The sequence below is a fragment of the Trichomonas vaginalis genome, chromosome IV, assembly GCF_026262505.1.
Source record: "Trichomonas vaginalis G3 chromosome IV, whole genome shotgun sequence".
Classification (NCBI taxonomy): Eukaryota; Parabasalia; order Trichomonadida; family Trichomonadidae; genus Trichomonas; species Trichomonas vaginalis.
In genome coordinates, this window is record NC_067206.1 from 9,592,521 (window position 1) to 9,611,587 (window position 19,067).

Below are 19,067 nucleotides of genomic sequence, written 5' to 3' on the forward strand. Positions count from 1 at the left end.
ACTCAATGAATATTTTTCGCATCCTCAATCTTATTTGAATTTTTGGTGAATATTAATCAATATCATATTTTCTATTTGGGTGAAGTGTTTCGTCAAATCGACCAATGATCTTTGAAATATTCAAAAACAAACCGGTCATTCTATTATCAAAATTTTCTGCAACTAATTTCACATCACTTTCAGATATGGAACCAATCCACATCCTCATCACCGGTGCTGCTGGCCAAATCGGCTACGCTCTTACATTCAGAATCGCCAAGGGTGATCTCTGCGGCGACCGCAAGGTTGTTCTTCACCTTCTCGAAATCCCATTTGGCATGAAGGCTCTCGAGGGCTGCGTCATGGAACTTCAGGACTGCGCCTTCCCTAACGTTGCCGGCATTGTCTGGACAGACAAGGTTGAAGAGGCATTCAAGGGTGTTGATGTTGCCTTCCTCGTTGGCTCATTCCCACGTAAGGATGGCATGGACCGCTCTGACCTCCTCGCCAAGAACGGTGGCATCTTCACAGTTCAGGGCAAGGCTCTCAACGACTACGCTAAGCCAACAGTCAAGGTTCTTGTTGTCGGCAACCCAGCCAACACAAACTGCCTTATCGCTCAGGCTTCAGCTCCAAAGCTCCAGAATAAGAACTGGTGCGCTATGACACGTCTTGACCACAACAGAATGGTTGGCGCTCTCGCTGCCAAGTTCGGTGTTACACCAGAAAAGATCCACAAGGTCTGCATTTGGGGTAACCACTCTAACACACAGGTCCCAGATACAACACACGCTACAGTCGATCTCCCAGAAGGCACAGTCAAGGTTGCTGACAAGCTTCCAAAGGAGTACCTCGAGGGCGAGTTCGCTCAGATGATCGCTACACGTGGTGGCGCCGTCATCAAGATGCGTGGTGCCTCCTCCGCTGCTTCTGCTGCTAACGCTGCTCTCACATGCGTTAAGGACTGGCTCTACGGCACAGCTGAAGGCGATTTCGTCTCCATGGCTATCCCAGTTCCAGACAACAAACCATACGGCATCAAGCAAGGCACAATCTTCTCCTTCCCAGTTACAGTTTCTAAGGATGGTGAAGTTCACGTTGTCGAGGGCCTCGAACTCAATGACTGGGTTAAGGGCAGGCTCGAAGCCACAGAGAAGGAACTCATCGGCGAGAAGGAAACAGCCTGGAAGGTTCTCGGCCTCTAAACTGCTTATTTCTTAAACTTTCAAGCTCTTTTTAAATTTAATTTTTTTGATATTTTATAAATTTAACTTCAAATATCAATTTTTCTTAATAGATCTTCTTCTAAGTGTAATAAATAATTCAGAAATAATGATATTTAGACCTGTTTTTGTTCCAAAAATATTTCAAAATTCAAAATTTAACTTCAATTTTCTTAGTATTTATCATCAAAATTCGATTTTCAAGAAATTTTTAGAGAAAAACTAAAAAATAAAATAAGTCTATATGTTTTATTTTGAATCCTATATCCATCTTTACTAATAAAAATTCGAAAAATATGTTTTATTAAAATTTTATATTCAGTTTTCTATTATTTTCTCAGCTAACTTCCGTATTTCCTTGAAAAAAACTTATAGTTACAACAAAATATTTCAATTTTATCTCATTATTTAAATAATTTCTCAAATTATTTTTCACTGTTCTTTTTTTATGTAAAAAACTTCAAATATTTTTAGTAACTTGTATATTTTAAATCGATTTGTTTACTCAACATTTATTTCCAAGATTCGTCATTGCCATGATATGGTAAGAAGTTGAACAGCTTTGTAAATAACATTCCCAATCCGAGATGGTTCTTTAATTGGAATACAACAATGTCAATAAGTCTTAAAGCGCAATAAACTCCAAGAGCCCAAATTTTGAGCTGATCTGAGTGGTTTTCTTCGTCTGAGAAGAGGAGGTTAGACTTGTTGAGATCGTAGATGATTGCCCATATTAAGTTAAGTAAAATTTGGAAAATTGAGTAAATTCTTGTTTCTGGCATTGAAAGATTCCAAATTACGATCTCTGAACTTGAAAGAACTAAAGCGACAAAGATTATACCTGCATGTGAAGATGGGAAGCTGCGGGTGCCAAGATCAACACCATGTGTTGTTTCACGGCAATTGATAATGACCGCAAACATCTGGAATATGATATGGAATATACCGAGGTTGAAAATATTATAGAATATATCATATGGACCTACGTTGATCAATAACCAGCAAAGTAAGAAGGTGAATGTATAAGCAGGGCTTTCGAGAAGAGGTAACTGACGACCAACAAATAAAGCGTATAAGTTACGTCCGGAGAAAATAACGAAAAATGAAGTTAAGAAATTCTTCCACCATGTCCAGCCTATTTTCATCCTTTTAACAAGAATGCATGTGTATATAATCTGTGGAATCATGAAAATTGGGAAATGCTTTGTCATGAAAAGGAAGTCATTGGCAATTTCATAGTTCATATCAGCACAGAAGTTGTAAACACTTTCATAATACTCGCTACAAATTGCGATGATATCATCTTTTGATAAGTTTTTGATGAAATAACTAAAATCATACCAATAGTCAACGAGAGCTCCCGCTAAACCCGGCATTTTTTTTTGTTTGGCTGGATTGAGAAGAATTACAATCTGTCGTTAAATAAGCCAATAATTTCGAGTGAAATTTAAGAAACAACATAATTTTTTCAAAAATTAACATATTTACAAGGAAATCCAGTTAAATTTGAAAATTGCTAAGGAAAGCTTATATGATATATGAATCTTTGTTTGCAACAATCACGTGTGTTGTCAACAATAACAAGTGATTGTTGCTCATAATGATTTGTTATCTATTATATTTCTCAATGTTGCACTTGTAGTTGACCCACATTGAGCGAGTGAACATGTCTGTAATTCGTTTCTGCTGAAGTTATCTGGATGTCTCTCAATAGAAAACTTGAGCATAAGTTAATGCAGATATGATTCTTTGCTCTTTGAGGACCAGAGATATCTTCTACTTCGAATATGTTAAAGAAATTATACTCTTGAATGTAATCTTTGATATGGGTATCAATATATTCGAAGTTCAAAATCGGAATTTATAAAGACGGTGTTTTACGGCTTCCTATATGCACACGATATATGTGTAGGCTATCTATAATTAAAAAGTATGTTGTTCCATGATACCCTATATTTCCAACTCTTGGAAAATTTTCATGACCCCCTACCCAGGGTCCTAAAATGGGTATTTTCCTCACACAGACACCGTCGTTTTTTGAGCCGGGAAATAAATAGCGCAGACAGTTTCTACATATAGAGACATGCTTATACTTAGAGTTTGACGGGAATCTAAAGTGATTTTTTTCTGCATCGCGAAATCTAATGCAATCTCAAAATCATGAAGAAACTGCGAATCGGAGCGCAATTTTTTAATATGTTAATATATAAAGGTACCCCTACTACTGCAAATGCTTCAAATGAAAATCTAAGAAATCAGATTAATTTGATCACATTAGTATAGTATTGGTCAAACCAAAAACTCATATGTTGATATATAGCCTATAGATATTCATATTATCTACTTTTCATTGAATTACATAAGATTTAATAATCTCATAAATATTCTTTTTAATTTTCCGAATTCCGTGTGCATTTAGATTGCCTATACCTGTATATAATAATTCTAGAATGGTTTGGTTAGATATTAAGTTTTTTAGATTAATATTTTAACATTTTGATAAAACAAGCATTTGTTCCATTTTAGAATCGCCATTGAACTCTGGTTTGACTAACATGATGTTGTATGATCAAATAAATTCTAACTTCATGAGATAAATTTTGAAATTAGAAAATGCGATATCTGACTCAAATATTTATCTGAACACATTTAACATTCAATGATAAACTAAAGTACTATACAGCAGATTCGATTTGGCTTATATTTTATATAATCAACAAATAATCCTATAAAATTGTGCTATTCACGTTGCTCAAAGATGTATTGAACATTCCCTACTTGTGTATTGATAAAATTAGATATAGATTCTAATGTAAATCGATATTTTGAAAATTCATATATATTTTGTCTTGGTTTGGCATTTGATCGTGTTGAAACCGGAATTGCAATATATATCATCTAAATATATAACTATCAAAATATGAGCTATAGATTTTTAAATTATTCTCCTGAATATGAGTGACTAACATAATTATATTGAATTGAGTAGTAAGAATCATAAATATTAGAATCTGACGATAATTTATTATAACTTTATATAGGAACAAGATTATAAATGATGATGAAAATAAAGATTAAATTTAAATCTGAAAATTTGAAAACATTAAGTGTATATGATAGCATTACAAAATTAAATTTTATGTGGAAGAGGAAATAGAGGAATTAGAAGTATTATGAGAAAATAATAAGATATAAAAACAAGATTCTATTAAATGAGTTAATTTATAGAAAGGAATAACAGTGTGAATGTAGTAAATGAATGTTTTCATGATGTATTATTGATATCTTAAGTTTTGTTAAGAAGATAATAAGGGAATCAAATTTTGTATTAGGAAGTTTGACCGACAAGAGTGTATTATGCACTCTTGTCGGTCTGCATGTCTCATTCCGGGAGACATTGTCACTGCATGTCTCCCAGAATGAGACAATCTTCCGCATTCATAACTTGAATGCGGAAGTTTGACCGACAAGAGTGCACAATACACTCTTGTCGATCTAAATGTATCTTACAATCAAAGACACTTTCATACAATCTTTTCGAAGTTAAAAAAAAATTTAATTATTTCTTTCTTTTGTTTATTAAATCGCCTTACTCACGTACTAATCTCTTTTAGAGACTCTATCGAGCTATCCCCACATATAAACCTGTGACAATAATACATATTTACTCTCTTCATATTCTGATCTCATGACACATTATCGCAAAAACTATAATTATACAACACATCTCATAAAGTCTCATTTTAGCCCTATCTAAGCGTTCAAAACCTATTTTCCACACGTAATCTGATTCTTCTGGCTCCGCTGATTCGATTTCTGCTGTCAGATCGTGAAAATATGCATCACATAAAGAGATAAATGCAAATTGCACAACTTAATATTTTCCTTAAAATTTCTCTTCAGGTTCATACCTAAATAAGCTCTTTTTTTGAAAATTCAATTTTTTCCAAAAATGTATGAATTCAAAAGTTCAGATTATATCTAGTTATTTTCCAACATTAATTTTGTGTTTTAGTTTTTGAGATATTCATTTTATTATACGTATTATTCAGAAAATTAAAAGAATTTGTGAGGGGAAACGGAGGAGATAATAAATATGTAAAGATGGATGAATAGACAATTTGAAAAAAAAAGCAATAATTTTGAGTTGTGTTTATCTCTTTATGTGATGCATATTTTCACGATCTGACAGCAGAAATCGAATCAGCGGAGCCAGAAGAATCAGATTACGTGTGGAAAATAGGTTTTGAACGCTTAGATAGGGCTAAAATGAGACTTTATGAGATGTGTTGTATAATTATAGTTTTTGCGATAATGTGTCATGAGATCAGAATATGAAGAGAGTAAATATGTATTATTGTCACAGGTTTATATGTGGGGATAGCTCGATAGAGTCTCTAAAAGAGATTAGTACGTGAGTAAGGCGATTTAATAAACAAAAGAAAGAAATAATTAAATTTTTTTTTAACTTCGAAAAGATTGTATGAAAGTGTCTTTGATTGTAAGATACATTTAGATCGACAAGAGTGTATTGTGCACTCTTGTCGGTCAAACTTCCGCATTCAAGTTATGAATGCGGAAGATTGTCTCATTCTGGGAGACATGCAGTGACAATGTCTCCCGGGATGAGACATGCAGACCGACAAGAGTGCATAATACACTCTTGTCGGTCAAAGTTTTGCAACCACATTCTGATTGCAGAAGATTGTCTCATTCTGGGAGACATGCAGTGACAATGTCTCCCAGAATGAGACATGCAGACCGACAAGAGTGTATTGTGCACTCTTGTCGGTCAAACTTCCGCATTCAAGTTATGAATGCGGAAGATTGTCTCATTCCGGGAGACATGCAGTGACAATGTCTCCCGGAATGAGACATGCAGACCGACAAGAGTGCACAATACACTCTTGTCGGTCGAAGTTTTGCAATCGCGTTGTGATTGCAAAAGATTGTGCTATTCCTGCATATTTTCTACGAGCCTGCTTCATAAAATTGAATCCTTCTATCCAAATTAAATGCGATTTCGCTAATCTTTCATCTAAAATCACTAATCAGAAGCATATTGCAAGTTAACTTGAACCGGCATGTTCCTCCTATCCTGTCTTTCAGTTCTTTCTATCAGCCATGGTTCACAAGGAGGAGAGCTTTGCGCACAATCAGACATAAGATTGCGGCAGAGGAACCGGGAAGAGAGCAGCTTGAAGCGGTAAGATGTCCGAATGCTGTCTCCCAGGTGTATCTGTCAGGCAAAGTTCACAAGGAGGAGAGCTTTGCGCACAATCAAACAGAAGATTGCGGCAGAGGAACCGGGAAGAGAGCAGCTTGAAGCGGTAAGCTGTTTTCAAGTCTTTAGTTAACAAACTTTAACAAAAGACATCTAAAAAATTTGAAATAATTGCAAAATAATGCCGTCAGGTAATGCGCACCTAAGGGAGGTGTTTTGCGGGAGCTGGGGGTATCTTGGTGAGTACTCAGGAGGCCAAGAAGGGCACCCCAACCGACATTTTGCTGACGCATTGTGTAAGCAACCATTCTGATAACCGCTCAAACCGTCGGGACAAAATAATTTATGAAATTATAAGTCATCTTTCTAATACATATTTTTGGAAGGGCGTAAGATACGCCAACTTAAATATATTATTAAATATGAGAAAATCACTCAACAAAAAAACAATTCTTTCAAAAAGTTTAAAATTTATCTTTCTAATACATATTTTTGGAAGGGCGTAAGATACGCCAACTTAAATATATTATTAAATATGAGAAAATCACTCAACAAAAAAACAATTCTTTCAAAAAGTTTAAAATTTATCTTTCTAATACATATCCTATGGAAGGAGTTTACATTCACAAAATAAAAACCAGTTCAAAATCTTATTACTCCTTGAATTAAAATCATTTAATTTCAAATCCATTCCAAATCCTTAAATCTGTATTAAAATCATTTTGCCAACAACCAACACAATACAAATTACATTTCCATATATCTTCTTGTCCATTTTAATTTTTTATCTCATTTTATTTAATTTTATTTAAAGCATATAGACATCGAGATCCTTTACACATAGTTATATAAAAGTCAAATACATAATAAATTCTTAATTCTAGAGATATCTCGAAATCTCAATTTTTTAATTTAAAATACCTTTCATTTTTCACAGTACTATCACAACAAACAAGCCATTTACTAATTAACACATATAAGAAAAATATCAAATTACAAAACAGCTTTCAATATCATTCGCATCGAATTCTATTTTTTCATAATTATCAACTACATGTTATTATATAATATATGTCGGCGCATATTCCACTCTATACAAGTGTCAGACACACTCACACAAAGCTGTGAGATTCATACCTCTATCAGTAGGACTTCTCAAATCAAGAACACATATGTTTCACTATCGCACATCTGTGTAGGATCTAATTAACCCTTTGGACTGGTACTTCAAAATTTGATAATTTGATAATTTCATGTGATATCATCATTTGCCTTTAAAACAACTGTGCGTTAAACTAGACACGTTCCTCTATCATAATGCAAAATATCAAAGTTTGGGAGACTCCCAAAGTGGCTGAAACTGATCATAAGGGTGAAAAACCGTTTTCCAGAAGTTGGGAACGTAGGGTATTAGTTTTTATTTCGGGTTATTTTTTTTAATATTTTATTTGATTCCTTTTATTAATATCCTATAGAATACATTTATTTCAATAATGGCCGCTATATCAGCAGATAAAATTCCATTTTTTGACATCTGACCAAATAGATGATTTGTTTGTTTTCCTTACTTTCGCTCGTCAGAGCAGAGGGTGACGAAGAGGTAGGAACAGTCATTGGTATTGATCTTGGTACTACCTTTTCCTGTGTTGGCGTATTCCAAAAAGGAAAAGTAGACATAATTGCAAACGAAGTTGGTAATAGAATTACTCCATCTATCGTTTCTTTCAACGATGGACAGCGCTACGTCGGCGATTCTGCTGTTCCACAATTAATTTCAAATCCAACAAATACAATTTATGCAGTTAAAAGACTTATTGGTCGCAGATATGATGATCCTGAAGTTCAAAGTGAAATTCCACGTCTTCCATACCAAGTTATTGATAAAGATAATCGTCCTTATATCCGTGTTACAGTTAAAGAAGGCCAAACAAAGGATTTATCTCCAGAAGAGATTTCAGCCATGGTTCTTGCCAAAATGAAGACAGTTGCTGAAGACTATCTTGGCAAGACAATCAAGAGTGCAGTCGTTACAGTTCCAGCTTATTTCTCTGATGCCCAGCGTAAAGCAACTAAAGATGCAGGTGCCATTGCTGGTTTAGACGTCAAGAGAATCATCAACGAGCCAACAGCAGCTGCTATTGCATACGGTCTTGATAAGAAAGACAACCACAAGATTCTTGTTTTCGATCTTGGTGGTGGCACATTCGATGTATCATTACTTTCCATTGAGGATTCATTCTTCGAGGTTCTTGCTACAGCTGGTGATACCCATCTCGGTGGAGAAGACTTTGATAACCGTATTGTTGATCATTTCCTCGAAGTCTTCCAACGCAGGACAGGAAAAGATGCTTCCAAGGATCCCAAAGCCCGTGCCAAGCTGAAACGTGAAGCAGAAAAAGCCAAACGCGCATTATCTTATTCTCATCAAACTACACTCGAAATCGAGAACTTCTTCGACGGCGAAGATCTTTCTGAGACCTTCAACCGTGCCCGTTTCGAAGAACTCAACCTCGATCTCTTCCGTAAAACAATGGAACCAGTATCTCGTGTTCTCCAAGACGCCGGCGTCTCCAAACATGAAGTAGATGAAATTGTCTTGGTCGGTGGCTCAACACGTTTACCAAAAATCCAACAATTAGTCAAAGATTTCTTCAACGGCAAACAACCATGCAAATCAATCAATCCAGATGAAGCTGTCGCATACGGTGCTGCTGTAGAAGGCGGCGTATTATCAGATGACCCAGAAGCCCAAGAAATCATTATTATTAACGTCAATTCTCTTACATTAGGTGTAGAAACCTTTGGCGGAGTCATGGCCGAGCTCATCCCCAGAAACACACGTATTCCTGTCAAGAAGACCCAGACATTCGTTACATCACAAGATGACCAAGAATACGTCAGAATCCAGATCTTCGAAGGCGAGCGACCAATGACACGCGACAACCACTTCCTCGGCGCTTTCGATCTCACAGGACTACCTCCTGGACCAAGAGGATCAGTTCAAGTTTTTGTCACTTTTGAACTTGACCAAAACAACATTTTGAAAGTTACAGCCGAAGACAGACAGTCCAACAACAAGGAGTCCATCACTATCAATGCCCAGGAAGCAAGACTGAGCGAGGAAGAGCGTGAAGAAGCCATCAGAAACGCAGAACAATGGGCAGCAGAAGATGAAAAGACTAAATCATCAGTTCAAGCAAGAAACAACTTGGAGATGCTTGTTTACAACGCGAAGAACGCATTGGCTAAGGATGACGTTAAGGATAAACTCACCGAAACAGAGAGGAAGGAGATCAAGAAGGTCATCAGAGAAACATTGGAGTGGATTGAAGCAAATCCAGATGAAGATTCCGAAGTTTACGAAGAAAAGTTGAAGGAAATTAGATCTGTTTTGTCTCCTGCTATTAGACAGAATGAGATTCCAAAGCAGAAGATTGATGTTCAATCTGATGATGATGACTCTGATAGTGACAGTGATGACGGAGAATTTGGTGAACTGTAATTTATTTTTTTATCATTAATAAACAACAATAACAATATAAGTCATATATTTATAATTTTATTTTTTTTATTCCAACAAAAACACAGATTTCTCTCAGTTTTTCTTTAGCAAAGTCATATATTTATAATTTGATTTTGTTTTATTCCAACAAATAAATAGATTTCTCTCATGTTTTCCTTATGACAGTATTACTTTCTGAATTATTCTATTGAACTTAGTTGGTGATCTCACCTTCCTTGCATATTCGACTTGAGATTAAGATGCAATGAATAGATATAGCACTCCTTTTATTTTTTAAAATTATCAGCTAATTGTTTCATTCATAACATCAATTAACTTATATAGAAAATTTATTCATAACATCTATTGATAAGTAAATAAGCAGCCAATCAGGTTACATCCACTTGGGGAACATTTTAAGCGTTCATTTTTTCAATATACTATTCATATCATTCATATAGAACCCTTGTCTATTGTCATGAAGACTTCTTGGATATTTGTTTTTATTAATATAACTTAAATCATAATTCATCAATGTAGTGCAAAGCAATATTTTGTAAAATTATACAATTCATCAGGTTTAATATAGATATTACAAATATCCGTTCTGACATTTGATATTCAAGAATCAATCATGCCAAATGATTCTTCCCTTTCAATATTCTGACGGATTGAAATTATATTATAAAATGATTACAAAAAATCAAAAAGAAATATTTATTTTACATAACAATAATAACAACAAATGTTGAATATGAGAGGGAAGTCTTTGGAAGGCCACGAGCACAGGATTGAACACGACAAGAGTTCAATGCTTGCTTGCTGAGTCCACTGCTCGGAACGATCTGACTGATAAATGCTTTTGTACTGTTTTCAAGTTTGACTCCACATAGAAGATTCGAACAATCCTTGAACGCATTGTTGCCAATATTTTGAACGCATATAGGAATGTTGATCCAAGAGAGTGATGTGCATCCCTCAAATGCACGAGTGGAGATACTTGTAAGGCTGTCAGATGGAATGAAAACAGACTGAAGATTAGAGCAGAACGAGAATGCACCTTCGCCAAAAGTTTTCACTGTTCCTGGAAGACCAAATGAAGAAACATGAGATGCTGGCGGGAAAATAATAAGGATTGTGTCATCAGGAGTGAACAATGCGCTGGTGATTACATGGAAGTTTTGACTGAGGCATGTGATATTTCGTAACTTGGGGCAATTCCTGAAAACATCAACACCAAGTCCTGATGGAGTAAGAACAGAATCTTGATCAATGATAAATTCAGTCAGTAATGGACATCCATCAAACGCTTTCGTAGATATCGTGTTAACATTTGATGTTGCAGTGAAAGATGTAATTGCTGTCATCGAAAGTGATGAAATTCCAAATGTACTTATCGATGGAGGAAATGTTATACTCTGGAGATTAGCGTTGTTGTAAAAACATCTGTTTGGAATATCATGAAGATTTGTGCATTGAGATAAATCAACGTTGTCAAGTGCACAATTTTGGAAGCAAGATTCCTTGATGGAAATTAATGTTGATTGGAATAGTACTTTGCTCAATTTGATACAGTCTTGAAAAACACTAATGCCAAGATACTTGATATTTCTTGGCAAGTTAAATGATGGCAATAATTTGCATCCCATAAATGCATAATCATCAAGAGTGACAACGCTCGAAAGTTGAATGTCTGCTGATGTAAGCCCTATGCAATTTTGAAATGCATTTTTTCCGATTGAGGTAAGAATTGGGAAACTTATTGATTGGAGCTTATAACATTGAAAAAATGCAGATCCTTCAATTGTTTTTACTGTTTGTGGTAATCTTGTAAAAACCATAGATATGCAATTAAAGAAAGCATATTCATTAATTACTTCGAGCTGGGAATCTGGTTGAAATGATATCTCAATTAGGTTAGTTTTATCTCTGAAAGCATTTTGTCCGATTGTTGTAACTGTTGATGGAATTGAAATTTGAATATTTGAATTTGGTCCTATATGTTGAATGACAGTTGTGTTCTGTTTATTCATAATGAGGAAATCCTGGTTAACATACAAATTTGAGTTATTTCCAAATTTGATTTCAACATTATCATCAAAAATTTTTCCATTCAGCATCTTAACACTATCCGGTAAGTAAACGACTGTTAGCTTGCATCCTGTAAAACACATATTATCAATTTGTTTCACATTTGGCGGGATTTCTATTTCGGTGATCTGTGTCCCTTTAAAGCATGCCTCTGTTAGGACAGTTAAATTCTTTGATAGTGTAACTTTCTTAAGATATGGGGTACAAAATGCATACATATCAATAAATGTTACTGAATCAGGAATAATAACTTCATTCAATGTTGTAGCAAGAAAGGCATACGATCCGATTGTTCGGACAGTATTAGGAATATTTATAGAAGTAAATCTGCACGTACTAAATGAAGAACCTCCAATTCCTACAATCCCATAAGGAATATTCACATGTCCTGTTAATTTTGTTGGATATAAGATGGTAACATTATCTTTTGAGATAACAATACTGTTTTCTATCCTAAATTCTGTGTTTTCCGGATGAATTGTAAATGATTCTAGATTTGTATATTCAGTACAGCCTTGAGCCAGTATTTTCAATTTTTGTGGAATGAATAGTGTATTTATTAAAGTCAAACCAAGTGAATTCCACCCATATGATATGAGTTGTGAATTCATTGGTATATTAATTGTTTGTAATTTTGTACACGCATAAAAGAGTCTACTGGGAAATGAATTAACTAAAGAAGGGATATCAATTGATTGAATCGATTGCATATAAGAAAAGGACTCGGTATCAAGATTAATTAGGGAGTTTGGTAAAATTAAATTGATAGCAGATACACAATTTGAGAATGCATACTCACCTATAGTTGTTAACTTAGTGCATTTAAAAAGATCTATACCTTTTAATGATGTGCAATTATAAAATGCATATTTTTGAATTTGAACGAGATTTGATCCGTCTTGAACTGTAAAGCTTTCAAAAGTTGGCGCACATTTTAAAAAACTATATGAACCTGCATCATTCCCTTGGATGATTTGAACTCGTGGATCAAGATTAATGGAAACTCCTCCAACTGGTGTGTCTACTAAATTATGATAATCCGGTGTGTATTTAACATCTTGTGCATCAGATACTAATGCCAACTAGTGAAGGGTTGCTGTAAAATAATTTCCCAGATAATTTTTATAAATTTAAGGTTGTTAGCGACAATATAAAAAGTGACACGGAACAATCCGATATTCAATTTCCAATCTTTAAGGGTGCACTTGCGCCCCTATGACACGGCCTTCAATTCAGATGTTTAAGGTTATTTTTCAATGGCACTTCACGCCAGTTATCAGAAATTTGAATTAAAGTCAGATGGGCGTAAGTACAGCCTTAAAATAAATTACTTCTCAAAAAATTATTATAGGTATAAATTTAGACAATTATAGAATGCAATAGTATAGATATCATAAATATTAAAAGATCTCCCAAAATAGGAATCATCGATTCACATCATAAACCATTAGATTACTCATGATTATTTGATTTGAGAATGAAAATATAAGAAACAAAGTAAAAATTGCATAAGTTTTACAAACAAAAAATTTCACCAAAATGCAAGTAAATAAAACTTACATTTTCGGCGGCTGACAAGTTGATTGTTTTAGTACCAAATTCACATGCCTTGGCTTTTCGAATGTTATATCCATTGCAGAGAACTTGAAGAGAGGTGGTTTAGATTCATCAGCAGTTCCTTGAATCGAAATCGAAGAGTGAACATCGATATTTACTGGCTCTTCGCAGTTCTCAGGTGGTGGCATCATCAGCATAACTTCCTTTGCAGCACAGCAATCAGGGTTGAGGAGCATTTCATGTATAGCATGAGTAGTTGCTTCTCCAATTGCTCTGTAGTCGTGAGGAGTGAATTGTGTTTTTCTTCTTGGTCCGAAATCAGAACCACCATATGACATCTCCAAAGTATATGCGAAAAGGATGTGGAATCTTCTTCTCAAGACAACTCTCATTGTTCCCTCGTACTGTTTCTGTTTCAAGAAACTGCACATGTCATGAGAAAACAATGGAGTGAACTTTGTCATCAAAAGTGGAAAAACTCTTTCACATGTATAAAGATCTCGACTTTCTTCGTTTTCAAAACCATAAACGAAGCTGTTACAAGCAGCAGTGTGACCGTGGAAATCAAGGAAGAACTGAAGACCTCTTTCCTTGTCCAAAACACTGAGTGTATCCAATATAGCAGTTGCTGTTGGATGTTTAACAGGATCAGGAGATTGCCAAATTCGATTCATGTCATCTCCGGATAATGATGGTCTATAGAACCCGCAAATGACGCCATCAGGGTTCATCATTGGTATAATCAGCCAGGAAAAGGAAGCTCGCAATCTCTCGGACATCGGAGAGTTTCCAAACAGTAAAGATAAAAATCCTTCCATTGCAAAAGAAGAATTTGTTTCTCCTGGATGAGTTCTTGCTACAATTACAACTACTGGCTTCTTGTCGTGTGGTATACCACGTGGAAGAGTTATTCCAAGCTGCAGCTGCTTCCATTTTCGAAGAATTTTGACTACGGACTCAGAAAACTCCGAAACTTGGTCGACGTAAATTTGTGGAGGTTCATGAGGTTTTTTCTCAACACCCTGAGTAATTTTGGTGACATCGATGCACTTCCCGAGATCAGCATCCCAGAAAATGGCTGGAACTGGGATATCACCATATGTTCTGGTTAATGTAGATACTGATACATATGTAGGTAGTTTGTCGAGGAAATTTTGTAGATCTGTATATGTATATGGATATGCATGAGCAAAGTACATATTGTCTTTTTGAGTAACCGTGAAATTGAATGAAAAAGCCCATTCTTGAACTTTTGAATTTTTCAATTTGAAGTAATTGAGATTTTCGCCTATTCTTTGCCAGCCGATACCTCTTTTTGCCGCGTTTTCTGAGTAAACTGCTGCCTTGGATCCTTTATAATGTAAATTACATGATCTAAAAAATCCAGTTATAACAAAGAAGTACTCACCTGGGTCAAGGTGTTCAACTTTGAAGAAGAACCATTGTGTTGTATTGGTTTCGTTTGGATCAGGAAGCAAATGAATTTCATATGATTTGTTACCTATTAAATAAACCTGCCCTAAATTACCACTTTCGAAATCTCCACTAAATTTTGGACCATTGTAATTCACAGGGTTCACAGGGTCATATACAAGTTCATATTGTTTTCTGTAATCTGAAGCACTCATATCATGAATTTCGTAATCTCTCATGGGAGAAGTTGGATGATTATCTGGCGTCTGTAAACTGATTGGCTTTAATAGCCTCGCTCTTGGATTGGTGAAGTAAGGCGGATATCCAATCATTTTTGAATAGATTTTGAAAAGTGACAGGAAAGATTTGAAAACCTATTCATTGGATTTCTCAATTTGATATCAATAAACTTGTGTTACTATAGGCTTGCTAGGGTCTGTGCAAATTAAATTTTGCATTATTTAAATCTAATAGATTACACAGTTAACTTCCTATTCAATATGTTTCACATGTTGTTACAACCAAAATGATTTATGAAATTTCATTGCACCAGTTCAAAAATAGTGGCCAATCATGATGTTTGATGAACCGATATTTCATAATATCAAAAAACAATTAAAATAATATTATATAAGATCAGTTGTTTCTGGTTATGATATAGGCAGTTTGATATTATGGTATTCTCAAAGAATCATGGCTAGAAATCGGTCTCATATAAAATTCGATTTGTAATAAAAAAAAATCAAGAAAAGTTCCAAAAAATTGGATTTTTAATATGCGCCTCAGATGACTTACTATCAAATACCATTTGGTGATTGGTATTGTTTTGTAAGTTCATCTTAATGAGGTAAATAAGATTAAAATTATTTCTCCCAAGATGAATTGTACAGCATTTCAAATAAGGTTTGATCATCAACATCAGAGAGTGAAAGTTGGGGTTCAATTTGAGACGTGAACCCAACTGAAGCTTGAGCTTGAGCTGGTGCTGCAGTTGCTGATTGAGCTGTGGCATCAATAGGTGGTGCACCTTCTTGTGTAAAAACTGTAGGATGAGCTCGTGTAGCTCGGGATCTCTGTGGTGCAACACGGATTTTATAGGCAATGCGAGGCTCGCCATTGATATATTGATCAAAAATGAATTGACCAGGAGAGAGGATACGTTGATTCTGATCCACATAAACTATGACCGGTTCCTGTGTGTATGGGTCTTTGAAGATACGGTAGCCACGGATTATGATTGAGTTTTTGAAGATAGGGTAGCTACGGCCTGTGTTTGGGTCTGCGAAGAAATAGTAGCAAAGGCCTGTGATTGGGTCTGTGATGGAATAGTAACCACTGACTTGGTGCTGGTTAAACATTTGACGGCGGTTTGTTTACAAAAATTTAGATAAATCGGTTGCTTTCAAAACATAATTTGGAAAAAGTCACCTTTTATTAAAATTTTAAAATTCTCAATAACAAATAACTTTGGGCAAATCTGAAATTTTTTCAAAGACCTGAAAAATTTTTGATAAACTGTTGATAGAAAGCGTTCCCACTTTCAAAAAATGAGATCATTTTTTATCTTTATGATTTTAAGAATTGATACAAGATTTAAAGAAATAAGCTACCTTGTATTTTTACTTTGGTTGAAAAGATGCGAAAAATATGAATAGACCACAGTTGTTGCTATCAAATTCTGAATCAATATTTAAGTAAATACTTGAAGAATAGGTATGAGATATAGGTTTGTTAATTAATGATTACAAAATTAATTTGTTTTCGTTGGCTTCCAAAATCAATGTCTCCAGATCCAACGCTCAATTTATGCATAAATAACTTGAATATAATCAGTTTTGTTACTGATTTCTAATTTCTAAAATCTTGATATTACCAGCTAAAATCGGTAAATATTTTTAATTATAAATAAAGGTAATTTCTTATATAGCATATTAGACTTTTAGAAATTCTCGTCGTTTTGTAAAAAAAAAATGGAAGAAGGAACTCCAATTCGAGAGAAGCCAAGAAAAGTTAAGGATGAACTATCAGATCTCCGCGACCAATTATTGAAGAAGGCAGCCGAACTGGATGAGCATGTTCACTTCGAAGCAGCAATGAGACCGCATGTTGAAAAATTAAATAACGAAATGGATGAGCTTTACAGAAAAATATATGAGCATGAATCAAAAATCAAAATATATAAAGAAAAAATAGCACAAGAAAATAAACGACACAATGATGCAGCAAAAATGAATTCTGAAGACGAAACAAAGAATTTAATTAACGAAATTGCACAGTATGAGCAAAAACTACAAGATTTATTAGAAGAGCGTGCGAAATACATTTCTCAAATACCAGAAACAGCATAATCCATTCATCCATGCACTATATATCAGGTGTAAGAGTTTTCTTATCCTATATAACTGTAATTATAGCTAACTTTCAATTTGAAGTTATTGTATAAATGTTTTATTAAAATGATTGTATTTGAAACTTGAATTCGAAATTTTTGTTTACTAATGAAGAACATATTAATATAAAACAAATTACTAAATCATCAAAGAGATTTGATAAGCAATAATAAAAGATTTGAAATGTTGTTTTTTGAAAAATGTGGATTTTTTTGACAGTAATTGGTTTTCTATGATTAAGGTCAATACAAAATGTATGATTTTTATAATAGATTTGTTCTTAATTTTTAAACGTTCATTTCCAATAAATTCAATGTCATATCAACAATTCATTCAACAATCGATTCAAAAACTACGTGACGGAGCTCCATTACCTCAGTACTTTGGGTGCCTTTCGGCAACAGTAATACAAAGAATACCTGAATCGTATATTAACGAAACAAATGAGCAATTACCAAAAGAAAATCAATATAACTTTAAACCGCAAAAACAAGAGAAAGCTGAAGTACAGAGGAAGAACAATTTTTCAAATAACAGCGATTATTCGGATGCAGAGGATTCTGCTCTTTATCATAAAATGAATCATCCAAATTCAAATCAATATAAATCACCATCTGAATATAAGAGAGAAAATATTTCAAGAGATATTCAAGAAGAAGAAGAGGAAGAAGAATATGAACCAGAATTACCGAAGAAAATGCCTGCAAAATTACTTTTATCTAGTGATGATGAAAATGATATACCAAAACCACAAGCAGATCTATTCCAAAAGAATCAAAATGAATCAAGGTCTTCAAAGAGTTCACTTAACAACCAAAAACTTCCAAATCAATCAGAATCTAGCATCAGATCATCGAGAAATTCTATCAATAATGAAAAATATTCAATTCAATCAGAATCAAATATTAGATCTTCAATTCAATCCCAAAACTCAAAAGTTAATGATTCAATTTCGAGGTCATCCGTTAGAAGTCAAAATACGCCATCTCAAATTCAACAAAATAGTTCAATTTCAAAGAAATCAGATTCTGGAGTGAAATCACCAGAAAAGGGTCTTTCTCCACCACCAAGACGTACAAATCTTGAGATAACAGAAGGATCAGAGATCCAACAACCAAAACGTAGATCCAAATTCCTAATGTCTTCATCAGATGATGAAATTAAAGAAAAAGATAGTGATTTTATGGTACCTCCAAAGCTCGATCCAATTGGAACAAGGATTAATAATGAACCTGTTGATATTTCCCCAATTAACAAAGTTTCTTCGCCTAAAACAAATATTTCATCTCCAATTTCCATTTTGCAGTCCGCTGTTAAGACTATTGAACCTGTTTGCAAGCCTCTCAAGATGGATTACGAAGCAGCCTTCAAGAAAACTATCACTTCAACTTATTCTTCTTTCTGGCCTCCATACGACACAAACATTGCCAGAGTTATTCCAACATCAAAAATTTATAATATGCAACCATCGAAATATCCCAAGCTTATAAAGACAATCGAGGCTAAACTTAAGACACACGAAAAAGGAAAGATTGCTTTTTCACGTAGAGAAGCAACTGAAATTGAAGAAGAAGAATTTTCCGACAATTTCTAATTTTTTTTTAACTAATTTTTCCCTTGTTTATAATTATTTGTTTATATTATTAAGACTAAAAATAGTATTAATTTTAATACATTACATTAGAAAG

The 19,067-nt window shown here is 34.3% G+C and overlaps 8 protein-coding genes across 8 annotated transcripts, besides 2 other annotated features; 4 read left to right on the forward strand and 4 right to left on the reverse strand.

Moving 5' to 3' along the window:
• Positions 1-172: 172 nt before the first annotated feature.
• On the forward strand, positions 173-1,223 carry TVAGG3_0059890 (cytosolic malate dehydrogenase; the record flags this gene model as incomplete). The annotated part of the gene is made up of 1 exon (XM_001579189.2): positions 186-1,184. One exon carries the CDS (start codon positions 186-188, stop codon positions 1,182-1,184), a length of 999 nt encoding a protein of 332 aa, XP_001579239.1.
• Positions 1,224-1,690: 467 nt separating this feature from the next.
• On the reverse strand, positions 1,691-2,590 carry TVAGG3_0059900 (TRIC channel family; the record flags this gene model as incomplete). The annotated part of the gene is made up of 1 exon (XM_001579188.1): positions 1,715-2,578. The coding sequence occupies one exon, from the start codon at positions 2,576-2,578 to the stop codon at positions 1,715-1,717; it is 864 nt and encodes a 287-aa protein (XP_001579238.1).
• Positions 2,591-2,857: 267 nt separating this feature from the next.
• Positions 2,858-2,912: a mobile genetic element.
• A 5,060-nt stretch (positions 2,913-7,972) lies between these two features.
• Positions 7,973-9,974, forward strand: TVAGG3_0059920 (heat shock protein 70kDa family; the record flags this gene model as incomplete). Its single annotated transcript, XM_001579187.2, has 1 exon — positions 7,973-9,928. The coding sequence occupies one exon, from the start codon at positions 7,973-7,975 to the stop codon at positions 9,926-9,928; it is 1,956 nt and encodes a 651-aa protein (XP_001579237.1).
• A 650-nt stretch (positions 9,975-10,624) lies between these two features.
• On the reverse strand, positions 10,625-12,729 carry TVAGG3_0059930 (uncharacterized protein; the record flags this gene model as incomplete). Its single annotated transcript, XM_001579186.1, has 1 exon — positions 10,651-12,729. The coding sequence occupies one exon, from the start codon at positions 12,727-12,729 to the stop codon at positions 10,651-10,653; it is 2,079 nt and encodes a 692-aa protein (XP_001579236.1).
• Positions 12,730-13,213: 484 nt separating this feature from the next.
• Positions 13,214-13,340: a mobile genetic element.
• Positions 13,341-13,575: 235 nt separating this feature from the next.
• TVAGG3_0059950 (protein deglutamylation) lies at positions 13,576-15,321 on the reverse strand (the record flags this gene model as incomplete). The annotated part of the gene is made up of 1 exon (XM_001579185.1): positions 13,576-15,321. The coding sequence occupies one exon, from the start codon at positions 15,319-15,321 to the stop codon at positions 13,576-13,578; it is 1,746 nt and encodes a 581-aa protein (XP_001579235.1).
• A 350-nt stretch (positions 15,322-15,671) lies between these two features.
• Positions 15,672-16,347, reverse strand: TVAGG3_0059960 (uncharacterized protein; the record flags this gene model as incomplete). Its single annotated transcript, XM_001579184.2, has 1 exon — positions 15,853-16,347. The coding sequence occupies one exon, from the start codon at positions 16,345-16,347 to the stop codon at positions 15,853-15,855; it is 495 nt and encodes a 164-aa protein (XP_001579234.1).
• A 603-nt stretch (positions 16,348-16,950) lies between these two features.
• Positions 16,951-17,402, forward strand: TVAGG3_0059970 (uncharacterized protein; the record flags this gene model as incomplete). Its single annotated transcript, XM_001579183.1, has 1 exon — positions 16,960-17,337. The coding sequence occupies one exon, from the start codon at positions 16,960-16,962 to the stop codon at positions 17,335-17,337; it is 378 nt and encodes a 125-aa protein (XP_001579233.1).
• Positions 17,403-17,692: 290 nt separating this feature from the next.
• Positions 17,693-19,043, forward strand: TVAGG3_0059980 (uncharacterized protein; the record flags this gene model as incomplete). The annotated part of the gene is made up of 1 exon (XM_001579182.2): positions 17,693-18,973. One exon carries the CDS (start codon positions 17,693-17,695, stop codon positions 18,971-18,973), a length of 1,281 nt encoding a protein of 426 aa, XP_001579232.1.
• Positions 19,044-19,067: the final 24 nt, after the last annotated feature.